At 37.3% G+C, this 23,771-nt stretch overlaps 1 protein-coding gene across 3 annotated transcripts in view; it reads right to left on the bottom strand.

Annotated features, from left to right (window-relative positions):
• Positions 1-23,771, bottom strand: part of atrnl1a (attractin-like 1a) — a 315,774-nt gene that overhangs the window by 137,188 nt on the left and 154,815 nt on the right. For all 3 annotated transcript variants that reach the window (XM_073873142.1, XM_073873143.1, XM_073873144.1), the window contains one exon: positions 8,948-9,009. In XM_073873142.1, coding sequence (XP_073729243.1) covers positions 8,948-9,009 — 62 coding nt within the window. The remainder of the gene's footprint in view (positions 1-8,947; positions 9,010-23,771) is intronic.

The following is a 23,771-nucleotide window of genomic DNA, read 5'->3' as shown; positions in this document are numbered from 1 at the left end:
CATTACAGGCTTTTTAGCAAACGGCTCTGTGAGAAAGGCTTTAATAGAACAGCTACGCAATTTCGCGTTAAAGCAAAGAAACTTCGCAAAGACGTGCATCGTTTATCTCCACATCTTGATAGCTGCGCTCTCCCTGTCAGGCTGGTTGTCGTGGAAACATGGGGGTGGTCATGAGACGGTAAGAGCTGTCAGAGACCAATAACAGCGCTGACCGTTGTCACATGGTGTACGGTGCGGCATTTTGAGTACAGTAAAAAAAAGTGAACACGGACCGCACTAACTGAAAAATGATACAATATATTTTGGTGCGCTCCGAGGAAGCAACACGGTGCGCACAAACATATGTGAAAACACCCTAAAGCTCACATTACTCAAGCTGTTTCTGCATTTCTGATGTTAATCTGGAGTACATATAGAGTAGTATTACATCCTTTATATCTCTGAAGAGTCTTTAGTTTAATCAGATTTAAAAAAGAAAGTTACAACGTACAAAAAAATGAGTTACTACCGCGGGAGGAGCGAGTAGGAGTCATGCAACACTATACAACACTGTTTAACTTATGATTCACTACTTCTTCGTGTAATTTATATAATATGCACGTGCCTATTTCCAACATAAGACAAGTATTACTTACCGCCAGTGTTGTGCCTGAACGAGTTCATTGAACAAAAGTTTATGAAATCGTTCATATTTTGGGTGAACGTGAGCTGAACATACTGTATACTGCCTGATAAACGTTACTGTGAACTCGTTCCTTATGGTGTTTGTGAACGGCACGCTCTCTCAGTTTAACATCATTCAATAGGCTCACCGCATGCAACTCATGTCCTGGTTGGGACTTTTCAATGAAATCCAGCGCATCAAACACACACGCAAAACTCCGCTGCTATCCCGGATAATAAACTATATCCATTGTTTCCATAAGGCTGACTTTCTTCTACTTATATCCAAAAACACACTTCTTCTTTCATGCCATTGTTGAGTTTTGAAATTAAACAAAGCTGTCGCGTGATGTGATGTTTGCAAGTGATTGACGGGTGGGCGGGGTTTTCCAGGGGAAGTGCCCATATAAATAAGTGATACGTATAGAAACACCTGAAACGTCAGCTGGACCTGTAATCCAAAAAAAACTTTCCGAAACTTGTACGAACCCTGGCGAAGTGCATTCGGCACAGAAATACTCTGTAACACGCCCAGATTGCTTTTTTGACACTTTGCCTACATTTAGCATAAAGAAACAACTCTTTAACTGTGTTAATAAGTCAGAATGGATAAAATACCATTGAACCACCTCTTTATTAGTCTCATATTGTAGATTGTAATATTTATTTATTGCATTTATATAAGCTTGGCTTCTTTCATGTATGTTCACATTTTAAACAATGATAAAACATATCAACAAGTAAAATCAAATCAGCAAGTAAAACAAAAACGTTTTGAGTATATAAATATCAAAAAGTAGCCCTCCAGATTGTTTTATCCATTGTGGTAGCCCTTGCTCACAAAAAAGTTGGAAACCCCCCTTAAACCATTACAAATAGTTATGCATGAAGGAGCTTGACTGGTCTTCCAGGAATCCAGAAGAGCACATCACACCTCTCTTATATCTCTCCCTCAGTATTTAAGAAGCGGCTAAAAACTTTCATGAATACTTGACAAAAACTTGCTGAACAGTCACCCTTTGTTAAGGAACAGAAAAAACTTTTCTCTAATATTCTCTCTTCCTTCCAACAGCTATGGTCTCTACCAATTGTTGAAACTTTGTATAGCACTTTTTGTATTATTGCCTCCTTAAGATGAATCGCTTCATTGTTCCTCATTTTTGGATAAAACTGTCTTGTAAATGCTTACATGTAAAGTTCAGCTGCAATTTGTTTGAATGGAGAAAGTCAGAAATCTCCAGAAATGTTCAACAAGGCTAAGTTTTAATAACATATTTCAAATAGGAAATAAAAAGTATTGTAATACAAATAAAGTGTATTTTTCAGGCTGGTCCAGCTAATGTGCACGGCCTTATGAAAATTAATCATGGTTTTACTTTAGTTAAAAACAAATGGGACTATAGTAAAGTTGGATAAAAGCGTCTGCTAAATAAATAAATGCAAATGTGCAGTACATGCAGCCCTAAGTGTTTTTAATACATTTAATATTTTATCACGTGTTTGTACTCAATCTGTGTAAACACCACTAATTACTTTTTACATATAAAGATACACATCTTTGAATGGATCGAAAATACCTGGGAAAGAAAAGCCTATGGGATCACTATAAGAAAAGGCAGTCTAGTTTGATTAAAAAGCTCATCAGCTTTATCAATGCAAGATGAATCAGAGGAGAGAAATTTCTTTCTATTGGCTTCAGGCTTGTAGACCGGTCTCTCAGGAGGGCTGTCGTGAAACTTTAGGAAGATTTCGAAAACTGCACCTCTAATTAAGATTATATTAAGGCTGGAAGTGATATGCTAATCGTATGCAAATCAAAAATGTATTATAATCATTTTTATTCTTTCACCATAACACGTTTTATGGCAGTATAAAATCCTAGAAGGAGAACAGAATGCAAATGCATTAGGAGGTTGACATGAAAAACTGTAATTTAGAGTTGTTTTCTGCTGGCCTGTGCACTTCTCTAAGAAGCACCTGTTTACCTCTTTAGTGTGTCTAGTGCATGGTGGCATATCAATCATCCTGACAGCCAATCAGGTTAGAGAGTCAGAGTGACATGGTTACGGTGACATCCAGACACACACAAGAAAAAAAGATTTTTAGAGGGAAAACAACTGAAATGTTCACAGTACAATACAAACATTACTGTCTAGTCTGAATGAATCAAGAAAACTGCCTTTACAATTTAAGATGACTTTTCAATAGTGTGCACTGGGTTTTGAGTACAATGCTGGCATTTTAATCACTGTTTTGATTAAAAATGTAAAAGTTATATGATGATTATGTTTGCCATAGCTTACAATGGCCCACTTTTAATAAAAACTTCATAATTCATGTTTAAAGGGATTGTTTACTCAAAAATGCAAATTTTGAATTTATTCACCCTCATGTTGGTCTAAACCTGTATAAGTTTCTTTATTCTGTTAAACAAAACTGGAAATGTAATGAAATGATGGTAAACACACAGTTGACTACTCGTTGACTACCATAGACGGATAAAGAAATACTATGGAAGTCAATGGGAATCGTCAACTGTGTGATTTCCATAATTTATCTTTTTTTGTGTTCAACGGAATAAGTTTTGTCTTTATAATCGGAATGTAAACATTTAGATGCTGAGATTATCATGATGGTGTGGGCAAAGACCTCACAGTGGTGAGGATTATTTTCCTATTTTTAACTTTTTTTTTCAAAACAATTTAGCAGAATATTACTCTTTTGTAGCATTTTATTAAGAATACTGCTTTATAAAGTAGTTTGGGTTTTTCGATACAGCTACGAAAATACTTGGGGCCAGGGCCGGCCCGAGGCATAAGCGAACTAAGCGGCTGCCCATCGGTTTTTTTTCAAATAAAATAACTTGAAGAAGTAATATAAATGAATGAATGAATGATTGAATGAATGAATACAAATTAAATGAATTAATAATTCAGGTCATGTGCAATATAGACACCTCGCGTGCATTGACAATTCGCGCCGGCATGCAAGTGCGTGTCACTGTAATAAATGATAAGCTATGTCAAAAAAAGGATGCATCGCTCTGGTGCCCAAAAGAGACAGCGGGGAGGGAGAGGAGGAGAAAAAAGAGCAAGATAAAGGTATGTTTGCATGATTATTTGCAGTATGTTTAATTTGTGCAGCAGAAGCAGCTGTTGTGACAAGATCGCAGTTGATCAATGATCGAACTACGGTTCGGCTCACATGTGATTTGCGGATTAATACGCAATTTTAAATAGGGAAAGTTTATAATTTGCACGTGTTTCAAAGGCTAGCAAATATTAAACATTTCAAGTTATTTTAAACAATTTAGCCCACAAAAAGGCGCTAAGGTGAGCAGCTTTCTGGACGCACATGTGGTTGAATGTGTCCGGTCCAGCAGTCAGACGTGATCCTCACTATGCCCTTCAGAGATCAGAACACTTGATGTTTAAACTTTAGAGAGAGTTACGCTACTGTGTGTCATACTGTAGTCCATTAACATGCATTTGCGGAATAGAGCACTGAAAAACAATGTGACGTTTTTATGCTGCGCCGTTTGTAATTCGTCCTCCGTCTGTGTGTGCACGCGCATTTAAGTGCACACAGTAGTGCACACATGGAGAGACGCGTTTCAGAAAGCAAGCGAACATAAAATCTTTCTGTTCTTGACAGGGCACATACAAACAAAACGATCGCCACAGTATTCTTTTCTAATAATAATTTGTTTATGTCTTATGGCAGAAACCAGGTCCGTGCTTCTCTTAAAGAGACAGTAACCTCAATTAACCTACTTAAGTCTGTGTCATTAATGTTAATCAAACAACCCAAGACAAAGATAAAATCACTTCTGTGGCTCTAAAAAAATAATAATTATATTCAATTCATACAATAAAGACAGTGTTATTATTCATCTGATTTGATTTCTGTACCTAATGCTAATTTTAGCCCTTACCTAATGTGCAACTTTCTTTTTTATAAATGTTTGTAATTTCTTTATTTTTTAATTTAAAAATATGGTGGGATGGGGGGCCCCAAACAAATTCTGCTTAGGGCCCCAAAGAGGGACGGGCCGGCACTGCTTGGGGTTAAAGGAACAGTTCATCATTCTATTTGCCACTTTGAAGATATAAAAAATAGTTATCCATGTAAATAAAATTTGCAAGTAACTTGAATTCAATTATGTACAACCACATTATAATATTATCCACAGATGATGACTGCTTTGGCATTGTAAAATGACTGGAAATGTTGGGTGAGCTGTATCTTTAAACACACTTGACATACAAAGTCACTCTCAATTGAGAACTGGAACTGTGAATGGGCAGCCTGAGGAGGAGTGTGAAAAAGAGAGGAATAGATTTAAGGGGAGTGGTAGAAGTATTCACGCCGATCTCTCTCAAATGCCATGATGTATTCCATCATCTGTGTCTCTGCCGGCAGAGAACATAAAACACAAACAACAAAAGCCCTGCGGCCTGTAGCTTCATTGTTTGTATCTATCAACGCATTCCTAACTACACACAATGGCCCCTCCAAGTACTCTGTATACTACTGTATGCATACTTGATACTACCCTACTTTTATCATAGTAGGATACAATCTATTTAGTTAATAATGAATGCCTTCGCTAACACACACATAAAGTACATATACAATTGTATTAATTTGAATTCACGACTCACATATGGAAAGAATATTATGCACAAAAGACAAATGGATGGTGACAAATATGTTATTGTGCATACAGCAAAGTCAAGGGTTCGATTTCCAGCCAATGCATAAATGATGAATGCAATGTAAGTCACTGAATAAAAGCGAATACATGTGATGCAAAAGTACATATGAAGCTGTTTATCAAATAAACATGAGCATAGAAGTATAATATGATAGCTTGATTACAGTGTCATTCTGTTTCTTTATAATAAAACAAATTGAAATGTAAAGATTACAATGTTATATCATGACACTTGTTGCCTTGAAAGTTATACAATCCACTAAAAAACAACTAAGAAGCGCTAGAAAGCCCTCAGCCAACCTCAATGTTTATACATACTGTAGCAGACGGCATATTATTTATACAGAGTAGGTGGCCTGTAATTATTTTTGCTGCATCTTGAAACACTTGAACACAACTGCAGACAGACAGCTCTGTAATTTGACTGTCCAGATGTACAATAACCATGGCATTTTCAATGTAATACCAGCAAAAATAAACATTATTGGAGAGTTTATATTTAGAAAAAAGGAACATCATGAGTGCATTTTGTATTATTTGTTATACATTGTCTTTGTTTATCAATATGAGGAGACCTGGAGAAGACCCATCTGTTGTGTTTAGAAACATTACTGGTTTTTATATAAAATGGACTTTGATACAGAGTATTCAGACTCGATTTATGAGGTGAAGTGCATTTCTATAAAAGTAATGCCTATTTCACAGCATGTATTGTCTGTGACTGTGGTTTACTTCACATCAGCATATAAATGACTGACATGACTGACACAATGAGCTTTTGGTGGGGCCCAAAATAATTTACGAGTTCACATTAACATGTAATCGACAAGAAATGAGATAAAGCATATTTGGCGTGCTGTCCGAGGAGAGGGTGATGAGAGTGAGGTGATGGGGTGGAGAGGGGATGCTGCAAAAAATCTGTCACGGGATAGAAGTGAGGGACTGCTATTTATAGGCACCTCTTCGCGGTGATTGGTTGGGTCACATGACCATGCTCCTCCCGAACTTAGTTAAATAAAATTCATTAAATGAAAGTATTGGCAAAAAACCAAAAGCACAAAACCTGAGAAAAAAAATTGCAGCTGGCAAGGGTGAAAATAAATCTGGGTATCTTTGAACCAAATGTGAAAGCACTCTAAGGGTTTTTCACACAGGACGCAGTCTCACATTCTGTCTGTGCTATTTTTTATTAAAACACGGCACTTAAGCGTTGCATATTTAAGATGCAAATTTTGTAAAACTTTCCTACACATGGTTGCTACATAGGCTCATTGAAATGGCGTACCTCTGCCAACCTTTCTCTACAAGCTAAAATGTATTGCTGCTGGTACATATCACAGCATCTTTCAGTTGGAGTGTCCACTAGGGGCGCTAGAGATGCTTATTTTTTTCTCTGTTTTGATGTGGGTTCATTCAAGTTTACAAAGCAGACAATATATTATTGAAAATTATACTATGGGTCCATTGAATGCTTGAATATGATTAGCTGATGAACGTTTTGAGGTGTGCAATTATTTTCTGGGAAATGCACGGCGAATGTAGTTCCAGGCAGCTCTCTTGACCGTTTTACAGTTCCATATCACTTCGCATAGTAAAAGGAACAGTATGTAGGATTGTGGCCAAAACTGGTATTGCAATCACAAAACTTGTGGCTAAAACTGGTACTGCAACCACACAACAGGGAGCCAATAAACAAAATGACAACATAAACATCAGTTGAGGGCTGCAACTCCACTTTTTAAATGACAATATCCTGGCCAGACCACTGTTGTCAGTGATATAAGTATTTGAAATGAAAACAGTGACATATCATGGCCATTTTATGATTAATTGATATAAATTTCTTACATACTGTTCCTGTAACTGTAATAACGGATTAACAAAAACAACATGACAGACAATTTTCCGGGACAATAACGGCGCTGTTTAGAGACGGACAGAGGTAGCCTCATTCACACAATCTCTCTTGCTCTCTCTCTCTCTTTCTCTCTCTCTCTTTCTTTCTTTCTCTCTCTGTGTCTCTGTCGCTCTCGCTCTCTTTCTAATAACTGCATTAGAATGCTATCAACGCTCAAGCCTCCATTGCCAGCTTTAAAATGACGTTTTGGAAAAAGCAAGAGACATTGGATGAGACGCGGAAGAAATAGTCCTACTCACAATAGCGATTTAAGTACAACCGGACAAATCACTTTAAATATATTATGTGATCGATGTCTTGAGGTGTGGTAACCGTAGTATAAGCGGAATAATTGACTCCGGGCTGTTGAATTATTGAAAAATAATGCACACCTGAGGTTTAACTGCATCACCACCTCGGGTGTGCATTATTTTTCAATAATTCAATGGCCCGGAGTCAATAATTCCTTACATATTATTCAGTTTGTGCTTGTGTGACTGTGGCGGATAAGCGTCTGATGTTGTTACTTTAAAGGAACAGTATGTAGGATTGTGGCCAAAACTGGTACTGCAATCACAAAACTTGTGGCTAAAACTGGTACTGCAATCACACAAATGGTGGCCAATACACAAAATGACAACATAAACATCAGTTGAGGGCTGCAACTCCACTTTTTAAATGACAATATCTTGGCCAGACCACTGTTGTCAGTGATATAAGTATTTGAAATGAAAATGATTTCTTAATGTCTAGTGACATATCAGGGCCATTTTATGATTAATTGATATACATTTCTTACATACTGTTCCTTTAGGAATGGATTGCGTTTAGCAGAGACATGTCAAAAACATGCTGTTTTACAGGAAGCTTAGCTTAAACTGTAAGGATAGTGTAAGTCACTTATACATGCCGCACGTTTGAAGACATATGTCTTTAAATAAGTACACAACGGCACAAATCTACTTAACAAAGACGAGCAGGTTTTAATATGCATCTGCTTTGTAACTTTAAAAAATCCTGCATCAAAATGAACAGAATCAAAACGCCTCTAGTGGACATTTCATCAAAAGATGCAGTGATATGTACCAAAAAAAATTCTTTTAGGTTATGCAGAAATTTAGGCAGAGGTATTAATGGCAAACCAACAAGCAATAGCCGTCATTTCACCACCTACTGTAGGTTAACTATAGACCTATATTCTTGCTATAAGTAACCCACTTCTACCCAAAATAAACCTGCATGTAGCTTTTCCCAAAATAACTTGCGATGTATCATATTCCATCATGTAAGCAAAGTCAACAGGGATTACAAGATATTTGGTAACATTTATTTATTTATTTCATTTTTGACAGCCCAAATGTTGCCTTGTTCTAGCCTAGACATCTGGCCTGTGTTTGGACAGTTATTCGTTATCTTTTAAATTGCTTGCCGGGGGGTGAGCTTGATTGTTTAAAACCTTGAGACTATATAGATTTTGAAGGCAAGAATGTGTTTTGAGTAAATGGCTCCGCACAACATGCATTCATTTGAGGAACCTGAAAGAGTGCCAGTTTTTGGCCTGATCACAGCCAACACAATCAGATCTGTTCTGCTTATAAGCTATAGTGTTCATTAATGGGTTCTTGACAGTATGTAGTAATACATTATTCTAAAGAATAAAGTGTGAATACCTGAAAAATGTGACAAAGAACTGAACCAGGTCCATGATGCTGCTGTGCTGAGAGAACGATATCTGTGGGAAAACAACACAAGTATGAGATATTAGATTACTGTTACTTTTTGCAACCACATATACATACAAGTATCATCTGGGACGTATAATTCTGAAAAGATTTTGTGAATTGCTTTAATATCATCTGGCTTTAAGCAATAATGACTCCTGAAATGCAGTACATATATCTCATCTTGGTCGTAGTAAAAAAAACCTGAGAAAAATCTATCTTGTTTAATAAAACAAAGCAGACCATTTTACAGTTTTCTGTTTTAATTCAATAAATGTTGTAATCAATAACCACATGGCTTATGTGTACTGGGCTAGGTGACAACACATATTTTAAAGCTTTATGCAAAAAACAGATGGCATGTAATACATTTGAGATTTAATCAAGTGTTTATGTTGTTGATTTAATTTAACTAGATGTGTTTTTATAGCATAAATAAATGTTTCTAATCAAAATAATTTTCACTTGACATGCGAGCCATTTTTAATGGCATATTAGTTTAGTAAAACTTGGCAAAGTTTCTTAGTAAATAAGCAGCATGAATTTCCCCACACATATTTCAACTTCATTTCACATTATTAAAACTCACAAGATACTGTAAAAGACTTCAGGGCTCAAAAACGTACTTTCACAAAGACTATTGCTATTAACAAACTATTACATTGAGCATATCAAATTAATTCAAAGTAAACTAATTAAACAAGTTATTTACATTATTACTAAACCTGAAGTAACAAATAGGGCTACTGACAAAGCATCGGGCCGCCCCTTCTAATAAAGATGTTAGGGGCTGCACAGTGGCCACCCCAAACAGGGCACTGTTGTCTCACAGCAAGAAGGTCCTTGGTTCAAGCCCTAGCTGGGTCAGGAGGTCTTTCTGTGTGGAGATGGTTTACTTTGGGTACTTCAGCATATAGTTTCCTTCTACAGTCCAAAAACTATACACACGTTGATCTATGCACATAGAGGGAAGGGCAATTTGACATTTCCAATTCACCTAACCTGCATTTTGAACCTGGTAATTAACCAGTTCTCACCATGAATAAAGCTATAGAGTTTGAAATTGCATTAAGATTAAAAAAACATGTTTATCTATTCCAGTTATTCCAATCAAAACAAATATTAATGCTATACCTAGCTGTCACAAATATGAAATTTGGCTGATGGTTAATTGTCTAATTGTGACGATTATGATGATTAATTGTCTGTTTTTTGCTTTTTATACATTTATACAGGCTCTGCAGCTCCCCCTTGTGTTTTTTTAGAGAGATGTGCAATCATTGCGGTGATCTGAAATCATTGCGGTGAGGTCAAACAATCATTGTGACAGTCCTAGCTGTACCTTAAAGAACACCATTTTAACGAATTTTGTTTCCATCTTTGTTGCAACAGTTTTGGAATGGATTTTATTTGTGTTGAAATGACTGTGCCCCGTGTACAAATCATTGATGGGTCTGGATGATGACGAGCCTACAAAGTCATAACAAAGGTGTTCAGCTGGGTTCAGTCTGGGCGTTTTGCACACCAGTCAAGTTCTTCCACACCAAACTATATCAATCAATAGGCTTTATGCCCAGCTGCACTACTTCCTGAACTGTAGCCAGCTCCTTGTTTTCTGTCTGCCATTATTGGACAAACTGATTAATCCAGGTGTGTCTGATTATTGTTGTTGTGACTACTGAGGTCAGGCACAGCTGGATTAAGTAGTTTGTCCAATAATGGCAGACAGGAAACAAGGAGCTGGCTGAAGTTCAGGAAGTAGTGCAGCTGGGCATAAAGCCTATTAATTTTTAACCTTGCTTTGTACATAGGAGCATTGTCATGATGCAATAAAAAAGGTGCTCTGCCCAAAATGTTGTTATAAAAGTAGAAGCACACAATTCTCTAGAATATCTTTATTTGCTATAGCATTAAGATTTGTGCTTACTGAAATGACTAAAGCAGACAAAGCTGTTCATTAGAAGTGGGCGCCCCAAAAGTTTTACTCACCATGGGTCCTAAAATTTGCAAATGTATTACCGAATCATCAATAACAGTAAAAAAGCCACTGGGTCTGCATGACTAATTTATTACACTAATTAATCACTATATTTTAAAAGATTAAGATGTCTCTCTACCTTTCCCCTCATAAGCTGTACAAACCCAACAACCAGTTCTATAAAATGGACTTTGTTTCTCAGTTGTTGCAGCCGGGTCCAGTAAAATACGATCGTGTATTCTTGTCCATTATCTGATTAGTTTAGCTACATGACCAAATGATTTGCCTTTTCAATATCTGAGACCACTCACATCGATTGCTTATGAGAATCCAATACATAATTCTCCCAACTAAACCCATCTAAACCCTAAACTGCACTCCATCACCATCTAAAAATCGACCGTCTGATAAAAGAAAATGTCATTTGATGATTGATTTGTAAATGTCAGATGTTATCAGCGTGATTTATTTTTCAAGAAGTGTCGTGCTTTAAAAGTTCAGGGCAGGCGACAAATATTTTTACTTTTGGAGTTTGTTACTTTTGGAGTTAGTTTCTGCACTGCAAATACAGAGACACGCATATATAGTGACAATCAGAAGACATGGGTTCTTATCCCAAGGAACAGAGAAACACAATATATAAATAAACATTGCAAACATTGAACGCTATGGATAAAAGTGTCTCCCAAATGCATGTAACCTAATGACGCACACACAGATAAAACACATCATGAAGGCAAAACTAAATACTGCATCTAGTGGTACACAGCCCATTCATCCATGAGCCCGGGTACAAAGCTTATATTTAAGAGGTAACTAATACATTTAGAATAAATGTTCGTGAATGGGCTTTTATTTCGGGATGGAAGAAAAAAGCATTAGGTTAGGTAGAGGTAAGTACTGTAGAAGGGTGTGTGCATGTGTGCAGTTTAAAGTTAGGGGGATGGCCAGACCTTAAGTGATTTACTGGCATTTGCTTTTTGTAGTGAAAGTGCATGACAATCAAAAACTAAGAGAAAGTGTTGAGAAAAGCTGTTTTTTTTTTGCTGGCGAGACTGCCCATTATCAGGGTGATCTAGTAGCTTCACTGAAGTGCTCTCTACACCCATCAAACCTCTAAATATAGCCCTTCCCTGTAAACATCATACACCAAGACTACTGTCAATACTTCCTTTTAAGTTTATTTCTATTCAATAATTATAATACTAATGAAGAAGGAAAACTGTAAATCAGCAAAAAGCTTAATAGCATCTATAATGCAAATACACATCCTAATCAGATTTTTAAGTAAAAACACATTAAACGTCCTTAAAGAAAGACTTGTAAAATAATAAAATTAATCAAGATTTACCATATATTAGCAAGAAAACTCCAGCCATTATTGCAATCGCATGCTTGATGGCCTGTTATATCTTTGTCAATTAAAATAATAATAAAAAAATAAATAAAAAAAAAAACAGTAAAAAGTTTCTGCTGTTTTTATCCATTGTCAGCATTTTTCTTTCCACTCCAGCGTTAGGCTAATAACTCTGACTTCCCTTCCATTAAAGAGCTCTTTGAGGATATAAAAGAACATTATGGGTATATGCTGGCTAGCAGATTTCAAGCTCTTGTCTTTTCCCTGACCTTGTAGATTTGAGATATTTACGGAAAAGATTTAAAGACCTGGTGACCTAAAGCCCATGATTGAAAGTCCAGCAAACGTGAAATGTGTGGGTATATAAAACAGCACTTGGATCAGATCTCTCTAAAGGCTGCCGTGCTGGTCACATATGAATTCAAATGAACTTGAAAAAATTATCTTTGAGTAAACCAGTATTTAATGACATCTCAGTTCAGATATAATGACTAATGGCTTAAACAGAAAATAATGTGATAATTAGTTACATTAGCTGAAAGACCTAGTAGGCTATCAAATAAAAGATACAAAATAAGCTTGCTGTGCTAGTATTATACGGTTTAAAGCAAAAAAAATAGAAAGAAATAATAACCTTATTGGGTGATTCTCACGAAACCATTGAAACACCACGGCACTAATGATTTTGGCTTTAAAATGTGTAATATAGTAACATTAAAAAGCATCAGAATTAACACAATACTGTGTTCTACCTTGCACAATGTGTGATTTCAACATAAGAATTTATAATTGGAAATTTTATCTCATTTTCTGCTGAAATTCTCATTACCGCAATGTGTCCGGCTGTGTTTGAACATGCGTTATGTTGTAATTTAATCAAATTAACACAAAAATATTATGAAAAAAAAATAAATTGATGTTTTGCTAGACTACTTTAGATGACAGAAAAAAATATTTACTGAATATTCATGTATAATAATAATGAAGAAAAATTAGGAAAATTATGTGTCCATGCCTGATGTTCTCATCCTCCGCAACACTTTTTGAGAACAGTTTAAGCACACATACAGAATTTTAATAAAGTTTGATTTTGAGTGACCAAGCACATGGACCAGTTACTTCAAGATGGCTACCAGGTAAGATCATTTTTTTTTACAGTTAATTTGAAATATTGTCTTGTCAGAATGCTTACACGACATTTTGATTATCATTACCGCAACAGATGCTTATTAAATGTTAATTTAATTAAATGAAGCATAATACTTTGATTTTAAATGCATGTGCAGAATCTCCAAATTATGTTCTTTCAGGTTTGTCATGTCATTTTGAAAACATGTCAGTGTTGATGTTTTCTGACTGTTGCGGTAATGAGATTTTTTAGGACTTATTTTTTAAATTATGTTACAAAAAGTGTTAAATGATAAGTAAAAGTTTTTAAATTAATGTTCCCATTTACTCCAGACTTTGTTTTTCAATGTCTGGTGGGAAATAAAGTAAATTTAAGCAATTTTTACATTTTCATGCTTGACATTTTTAAAACCAAGTTTTCGTGAGAACCCTATTAGATACTGATGTGGCCTGTAAGAAATATATATTTTTTAAATACAGACAAAGAAAAATATTAGCAATATTAAAACCAGGCTTTAGTGATCATGCAATGGTGTTGCAAGTATTTGAACTGGTAAAAATGGGTGATGATATCCAAACCCATATTGTTCAATACTAAATGTACTGATTTTATACCCCATTAGCATCAAATTATCCTAAAATGCTTTTCTTACACATCTAATTTACATTTAGCTGCAGTGTAATGCAATCCTAAGAAACAGTTTGGCAAGCGAAACACTCAAGAAAAGCTCCTTGCTAAGCAAATCTTAAAATCTTAAATCTGTCAAAAAATATGTTTGCTAATGTGAGCTGTTTGCTAAAGGCCTTGTGCACATTAAATGAGTTGTTATGGCTCATAATTAACACAACTAATTGCAGACAATGTGCATCAATTACAAGGTCATTCACCTTCCCGACCGTAGCAATGATCCTGACATTCTGCTCTCCTACAAGATAATGACAAAGTTGATTGTTTTTTAACAAACTGGAGAAAGTAACTAAAGACATTCTGCACTGATCTGCAAAGCAACAAGACACGACCCACAGGGCTTATTTGTTTTTAGAGGTGTTGGAGGGCTGATGCTTATTGATGCTTTCTAGACTTGGGCTATGTCCAAAATCTTCAAATGCTGTCTAATTAGACAATATCTGGAGGTAAGGTCTAATGCAAGCTCTTTTTGCCATAATATACTGTAAGCATTTAAGCAGAGGACACTAGATATAGCGTGAAGCTGTACTGTAGTTCAACGTGTGAAGCCCATCCCTGGTGCTCTGATGCTGGAAAGCTCATGAGAATTTGCATTATAGTTTAAAAGTGGCCACCAATAGACTGTAATTGTCAAGAGATCAGAGGCTAAGTGATTATTGAGTGGCTGTGCTTTTTAAAGTTCAATACCCCTATAGGACTAAGAACGCTGAGGTTAAGACACAACAGAAACAGGGTGAATCATAAGGTCTGGAGATAAAAGCAGTTGAAAGGCCTGTTGAGCAATTCTCTGAGGAAAATATCAAGAGCTGGGGTGAGAAGAGGACACTGCTACCCTCAATAGCCTGTGAACAACATGCAAAAAAGTTTGTTTGTTTGAGTGTGTGTAAGTGTTTGAGAAAGAATAAAATATATGTGATTAAGAAAATGAAAAGATTCTAGGGGGTAATATCTGACCTCTTGAACAGGACATGTGAGTACATGGGGGACAGAGAGAGAGCAGTTCTGCAGTACTACTGCAGATGGTGAATTAACATATTTACAAAAAAAACTACAGACTGCAATGAGATATGCACATCTACAATATTCAAATGAGCACCATATTTATAATCAGTCATAAACACCACATGCAGAGAAGTGGCTCACCTATATTATCCAACTAACTGAACACTTGTATGACATAATGTTATACACACACACACACACACACACACGTACGTGAAGAGTTTCTAGGGGGTACGCAAAAGGTGATCTCATGATCTCATTTACTTTTAATAAAAATGTCTCTCATTTATTTGTCCAGTCTTTTACCTAAAACATTGATTTTTGTGAGGAAATCATTGTAAAAAATTATCACTTTAAATGTAATATTAATCTTCTCATTAATATTATTAGCAGTGGTAAGTAAATGCCCTGCATGCTCCACAACGCAATAGCAATGTGGATGTCTTAAGACATTTTGTTTCACTTTAAATTTTAACTCTTTCCCCGCCATTGACGAGTCAGTTTGTCAATTAAGAGAAAACATTTGCATGAAAAAAACGTGTTCCTGGTGAGTTTTTATGGTTATCTGTAATAACGCAATTATCCACATGATGGCGCACTTATCCAATTTATAAAAAACTGAAGCAATTTTTTTTTATTAATTTTACACTCCGTGTATATTTTGATAATCGTTCTGAATCTGATCTCTACCAAAATACCATCAGAAAAATGCAATTATTTCAGCTTTTTGCTAAAAAAATATTTTTTATAATACTCATATTTAAAGGCGGAGTGCACAATGTTTGAAAGCCAATGTTGATATTTGAAATCACCTAAACAAACACGCCCCTACCTCAATAGAATCTGGACCTTCTTTTAAAAGACCCGCCCCACACATACGCAACCCGGCAAGGATGTTGGTTAGTAGACACGCTCCTTGCTGCTGATGGCTATAAGTGTGTTTTGGTAGTCGGCCCGTCTGCTTTTCCAAAGCGTTTTTCAAACATTATGCACTCCGCCTTTAAGAGTTTATAAGCAGAGAAAAATTATTGAAAACTTTTTTTTCCCCATTTTGTTTGTTTGTTTGAAAGCAGAGGGTCTGTTCTTTCATTTGATATATTTGTGTGTTTTTATATTTTTAGAAGAAAATTTTCCTGGATGGCATTTTGTGAAACTTTTGTAAAAATCACAAAAAATGCTGGCGAGCAACTTTTCAAAAAAAGGCTGGTGGGGAATTAGTTCAATAGAATAATTTAAATTCTTTGCACACTTATCAGTAACTTCAATTTTAGTATATTTAGGGCCAGATTTACTAAACTGGGCAAATTGGCATAAGAGCCCATTTCCAAAACAAGCACAGATGGGACAATAATGACACAGGCACATTTCCATAATGACCAGGGTAATCTACTAAGAGCAGCGCAAATTAATACAGGGTCGCAAATAAGCAGAGCTGATGCTCCTCAGTTGCAGGTGATCAACTTACGCCTGATGCCCTTAAGTTAAAAAAATTCTCGATGCTCAGCGCGGAAAAAACGCAGAGCACCGACTTTCAGCATGGGAAAAAACGCCAGCTGCTGGCTTTTTTGAAATACGAATTGTATACGTTAGTATACATAGAATTTTAAAGTCTAAGGGCCCTATTTTAACGATCTGAAACGCAAGTGCGAAGCGCAAAGCACAAGTGACTTTGTGGGCGGATCTTGGGCGATGTTGCTATTTTCCCGGCGGGAGAAATACCTCTTGCGCCAGGCGCAAAACAATAAGGGGTTGGTCTGAAGTAGGTTCATTATTCATAGGTGTGGTTTGGGCGTAACGTCAAATAAACCAATCAGAACGCTATCCAACTTTCCCTTTAAACGCAAGTGCGCAAGTTCCATGGCGGGTTGCTATTATTATGACGGATTTACCAGGCCTACGCCAGGAGCGGTTCACAGCCGAGGAGACCCACGTTCTTGTAAGAGCAGTCAAAGACAGAGAAGTTGTTTTGTATGGGGATAGGAGAAACCCACCCAAATCAGCGTAGGTTAAACAGGCGTAAGAGGAAATAGCCACAATTGTCTCATCCGCTGGCATCCCCATCTTTGCGCCAAGCGCTACAATGATGTCAGGAGACGGGGGATTCCCAAGCTTGCCAGCATAAATCGGGCACGCCGTGTAACGGGAGGTGGATCTGCCTCTACACATGACCTGACGCCAGCAGAGGACATCGCTGCGTCCACCCTCACGGCTGAAAGGGTTTGGGGGCTTTAAAATCGGACCCAAGAAACGCAAGCAAGGTCCAACCCCAAAGTACACTTACAAATCAAGTTCATATACATTAAGGTGTCTTATGAAAACATTTTAATTATTATTTACATAAAATAAACGTAATACAGCCACACAAAAACTTTATATTTTAATCGTTATTTGCATGAGAATTTTTTAACGCAGCCACACAATAAATAAAAACTATCACCACAATGCTCACCACTATGATTTCCCTTATCTCATGTGTTAATATTTTTTATTGTAACAATTTATGATTTGCAAAAATAACTGTTCATCTGTGTAGATTAGATAAGCAAAGTGTGTGCGCGTTACACACGCTATACATTATGGTCAAGCATGCGCCCTTAAAATAGCATAATGAACAATGCGCAAAATTTATAAAAGTTGTGTTCATGTGAAGATTATCTTGTTGGACAAAACGTGCGTCATAAACTTTTTTTAAACACACAGTTCTTTTTTTGCCATAATCCGAAAATCTACGGGAAAAATTATGGGGTTTTTAGTTAGGGAACCAGTGTCCCACTGATGACGCTTTTCCATTGCATAGTACCCCACGGTTTGGTTTGGTTTAGTTTGGGTCGGGTCAGCTTACATTTGGGAGCTTTTCCATTGGGTGCAGTACGTAGTACCTTTTTTCGTACCACCACGGTTGGGGTTCCAAGCGACCCAAGCTGATACCAAATGTGATGCGAAAACACTGTAGATCACTGATTGGTCTGAGAGAATCGTCACTACCAGCGTCATCGATATATTGTAAAAGATTAGCTTTACCTTCATGCTAGTTCGCGCTGTCTCGAGTAAACCTGTTGTCATCTGTGCTCTGCTATACTTGCAGTTTGTGGCGGAACATTCGCGATGAGCACGTCAGTATTATATGCTTAAATGAAACTTAAATGAGGCTCAGCAGAGCGCGTCGAGTGACGCCACGGGTGTTTAAACATAAACTGCCATGTCAGGCAGAGGTAGTGATAAACGCGATGTGCAAACATCTATTTGTGGTGGCCAAATTTTAATTTTGTGGCGGACTGAGAAATAAATGAATGTATGGGAATGTACAACGACGCTCTCACTTGTATGATGTCACAGCAGTAGACAGCGTAAATATTACGACACGCCTATAATCCCTCCCACTCCGAAGTGATAGTAAACTCGATGAAAAATCTAACCACGCCAAAGTGAGGTGAGCTGACCCGACCTGACCCAAACCAAACAGTGGGATACTATGCAATGTAAAAGCACCATAACTTCCCACAGTGTCCCACTAAAAATCTGTCTCCCTGCAGCTCTCTATTGCACTGTCCCCTATTCAAATAAACAGACCATTCAAAATCTACAAAAATCTAGCAAAGATCCAAAAATCCCACAAGATGACCAAGAAATAATTCTTTATTTAATGACTTATAATTATTTATGCAAAATCACTCATTCGTTTTCTCTATATAAAAATGAGTCTGTTAGGAAACAGTGAATAAGTGAATGTATAAGTCATTTTAGACACCATATGAAGTAATCCCTGCTGTATCAGTCATCTCATATTCTGGACCTCTGAGCACTTAGCTTCACCTATCCTGTTTCACCCTCATGAAAGTAAATCTGCTGTGATAAAGCTATTAACAGATATAGCAGCAACTATCCCTTTTAACTCTCCCTTTATCCAGAGAAACTCACTCAGAGGTCTGAGATGGACAGAGGCTGAGGTACACCGCTCACTGTCTGTCCGAAATGAGATTACCAAAGACATTCGATTTAATGATGTCCACTGCACTGGGGAGAATAAGTGACTTCTGTGTTCAGAGCAAATCAAATCATCCCTCCATTCCATATTCCAGAAGGGCCACGACAGCTGTTCAGACCATGCGGTATGGAAAGTCATCCAATCAGTAGGGCTGGTGCTGCCCGCCATGGGATTGAAGAGAGAAAGCATTGCAGAGGAGTGTTGTCAAAGTGAAACATTATAAACAATAATGGTAAACTGAACCACAGCACTACACTGATTTGCTTTTATTAATTAATACTTTGGAGATCATTCTTGTCATTCCACATAAACAGGAAGAGACAGGATGGAAGATAGTCATATCAAATCGGACCCCACTGATCCTAATTTTCCGGTCACTGGATGCCTGGTGCATATTAACTATAATATGATTTGAGGGGTTTATGCACCTTTAGGGAGTATTGGTATAATACAATGTGTTTGCGTGGTTTATGGTTAAAAAAACATTATTTTCCACATATTATACATTTTTGTAGCTCCAGATTTCAGTATCTTCCTGAAACGCATGGATTTGAAAAGCTCTGTCCCTGATTGGCCAGCTAATCTGTACTTTGTGATTTGTCTGAATACCTCTGATGTCAGCTGGAAATGTGACGCTCCTTACCATGTTTGAAAGAATCGGTTGCTAACAGGAGTTAACTTACAGGCTGTGAGTCCGAAGTGGGAGGAATTATGATAATGTCGGTCTTTACTAAATCACCAATCCCAGGAAGTAAACTGTTGTAGGGCCCTATAATTTCCGCGATCACGGAATCGCGGACGGAATCGCAGAATTGGCTAATTAACACGGAATCTAGTATTAACGCGGAATTGTGCGGAATTTTACATATTTTGAATAAAATTATGTTTTTGTGTGGGAGACGAACGTATGTCTGGGGGAAATGCACACCGGGGAAAGTAAATCTGGCCGTCACGCCCCCTCCCGTCGTGTCAGACCCCCTCCAAAACACTGGAACCCGGGCGAAGCGGCTCTCCACTACTCTGCTTTCGTCAGCGAAAAAAATAAGAAATTCGACGCTAAGCACTTAGTTCCGAGCATGTCTCACATGACTTTTATGTGACCGGAGAACTGTTATTTTGTAAGTTTTGTCAACACTCTGTTCACGGTGAGCACAAAGATACATGCACTCTCTCATCCACGTCTGTCTCACTGTGCCTCTCTCACGTGCACGCGCTCACGCATCTGTCCGAAGTGCGAACACAAATCCTCATGTATTTGTTCAGTTTTATGCATTTCAAGCGAGCTGAGGCAAACTAACTATCCCTCGCATTTAAAATATAATCATCTGCATCATGGCGCCGCTCTCTGTCTCTCTTTCGCTCGCGCGTGCAAAGAGCTGCGTGCTCATGCTGTCCTAAGTCAGATCACTATCCTGTGTATGTTTGTAAAATTATATGCATTTCAAGCGATTGTGTATAAAATATGGATCGCGTTCCGCTGGATTGATTAAGGCACTTTTGAAGACACCACTGCTTTGACACCTTGTTGTAGCCTCCTGCAACAACACTAAACAATGCATTGAATTGAGTTGTGTGTGTGCGCGCGCGCGTGTGTATGTGCGTGTGTAAATGCATCTTTTATAGTCATTAAGTAATCCTGTTATCCAGTTTTTCCCCAAATCATTAACATTTTAATCATTAGCATTAAAGGCACACTCTTTTTATGACTAAAATAAAAGTAAATTGTAAAAAATATAATTGCCAAAAATTAAAACGGAATTTGCAAAAATTAAAACAGAGAAAACGGAATTTGGGAAAAAATAAAACGGAATATGGCAAAAAATAAAACTGATTTTATAGGGCCCTACTGTTGCCTACAATCTGTGTGTTTGTTGTAGTCAAACAAAAGAGATTTAAGATAACTCGCGTCATCATTTACTTTGGGATTTGTACCTTTTGCATATCATTAACATGTACTAATACACACCAACGCAACAAAAGAAAAGTAAAAACGTGAATCGGACCATTGGTGCTCTTAAAGAAGTTGTTTTTACAGTAGCTGCCTCGTTGTGTTTAACTTTTATCATTCTCTTTTATCATCGTATTAACTAACAGAAATGGTCATATTCAAAAAGGCATATGTACAGGTCGCTGAGAGTTAAAAATGTCACTTTTTACCTAGCCAACCAATCATAGCAGAGGAGGGGCAGGACAAATACTACACCAACCAACCGGTGCATGGACTGATAATAAAAACAGAAATATCATAACAACCAAGCACCTCAGCTGAGAAAAGCACTGCCAAGAGTCCATTTTTATGTTTGTAAAAAACAACTGATATTGCCCCCTGAAATCCAACTTGACAGCTCAAATTATAAATCATTAATATAAGTTTACCATTGTGAATTGGGGTAAGGTAAGGGGAAACTGATTGCTTTTGCACCTGCTCAATAACTTATTTTTCCTTCAAACTACACTAAATCAAAGTAATCCAACTTTCCTCTTGTGAATGCTACTGAATTTGACTTATAAATCTAGACCAAACCAACACAAAGCAAAATATTAAACACAATCTAATCCAGATATCTAAACCCAGTGCTCATTTGCAAGTACAATTTCCTCATTTAAAAATTAATGTGCAATGTCCACACGCACACATAAAGGGGTGAAAAGAGCAGCCCGCTGAGGGCAAGATATACTGGAGGGGTATGGTACAAAGCAACAGTGACAGACTAAATATAAGTCAGTTCCACAAGGATGAACAAACCCCCTCTTGCGCTGCCCCCTAACCAGCCCTCAGCTCCAGGCTGATGTCATTCTGACACTGGAGAGATGGCCCGGGGGAGCAGAGCGAGCGAGGGCAGGAAATGCTTTCATCGCTGGGGAAGCCATTGCACGGCACTGCAGCCTCCCCCTGCAGATCAGCATTACACACCACTATCTTGAGTCTCCTACTGTTACTCATTTATGAGTCAGATGAACCGTGCTTATTTGATCCGGATTAAACTTGATAACCACGCATTGCTAAACCGCAAGCACAGATTTATGATCAAGAGGAAGAGATAATGCTAATGCAAAACAATAAGTCAAAACATACGCCCAACAGTTTGAGAATATCCAATGGGTCTCATTCACTAAGCATGCGTACGCACAAATTTGTTCGTAAAATGTGCGTACAAATCATGAATCAACAAAAACTTTCATACTAAAATTAATTTTAAATGTATGCAAAAACGTAAGAATAACTTAGACCACAAATACGCAATAATCATGAACAAGGATAAAAAACCCTATAATATATATCTGTGTTATTTTATATATTTTTCCTTGTTCATGATTATTGTGTGCATGTGGTCTAAGTTATTCTTACGTTTTTGCATACATTTAAAATAAATTTTAGTATGAACGTTTTTGTTGAATCATGATTTGTTAGTTAAAACGTCTGTACGCACATTTTACGAACAAATTTGTGCGTACGCATGCTTAGTGAATGAGACCCATTATGTTTTTTAAACCATAAACCAAGCGAACACATTGTATTATACCAAATACACAAAATAATGTTTTGTAGCAATGAGATAGGTGCACTTTAATATATCAACTGAATGGTAAGCATACGATTTTGGACCATTAATACATGTGCATATTTGTTAAAGCTGTCTTTACTATTTCAGTGAACAAACAGTGAGATCAGTGTCCGAAATAATGGTCAACAATTGTCCCTAGATGTCAGTGGGGCACTACCCTTCCACCTAAAGGGTTCAAATTAGAGGTACATATTGGTACCAGAGACTGCATATTAGTCCATCAAAAGTACATATTAGGACCTTTTTAAAGGGTGCTGGCTCAATGACAGCTTGGGACTATTATCTGACCATTTATTCTGACAGTGAATGGAGAGTCTCTGCCAAAGTCTGACGTGAAATAAATAAAAGGCGGAGAAAGTAACTGTATCCATTGAGAAAGTAAAGTCTGAGGGTGATGAATACAGCACACATATCCAACTGTGACAGCAATCACTCCTCTGTCAGCAGCACACTCCAGCCACAGGGCTAACAGCGGCACATCTCTCATCCCAGCTCACTCTCTCCTGCGTGAGTATGTGTTTCTGTTCATAGCCTATGGATGGGACATGACAGCCTTGACCTACACTATTAACCCTCATAAAGAAGACTCTTTTCAAATGTGCCAGCATAAATGACATTATATAAATATTCTGTTGTATTTGATGTGCTCGCAACCACACGTAACCTTAACTGACAGGCATGAGCACACAGGTTAACAAGCAGGCTCGGGCCAGTGTGGACCAGACAGAGAGAGAGAGAGAGAGAGAGAGAGAGAGAGAGAGAGAGAGAGAGAGAGAGAGAGAGAGAACTAGAAAACATCTGGAGGATAAATCATGTCAATCTTTCTGAAATATTTGAAATATACATGTCAAAATATCTGAAATATGATTTATATGATTTTTATAACTATTTATTTGTATGATACAGCTGCAAATAAATATGTGAACACCTGTCTATCAGCTAGAATTCTGACCCTCAAAGACCTGTTAGTCTGCCTTTAAAATGTCCACCTCCACTCCATTTATTATCCTAAATTGAATGCACCTGTTTGAGGTCGTTAGCTGCATAAAGACACCTGTCCACACCATAC

Source organism: Misgurnus anguillicaudatus, chromosome 11 (assembly GCF_027580225.2).
Source record: "Misgurnus anguillicaudatus chromosome 11, ASM2758022v2, whole genome shotgun sequence".
NCBI lineage: Eukaryota > Metazoa > Chordata > Actinopteri > Cypriniformes > Cobitidae > Misgurnus > Misgurnus anguillicaudatus.
This window is presented reverse-complemented; position numbering and strand designations above follow the sequence as displayed.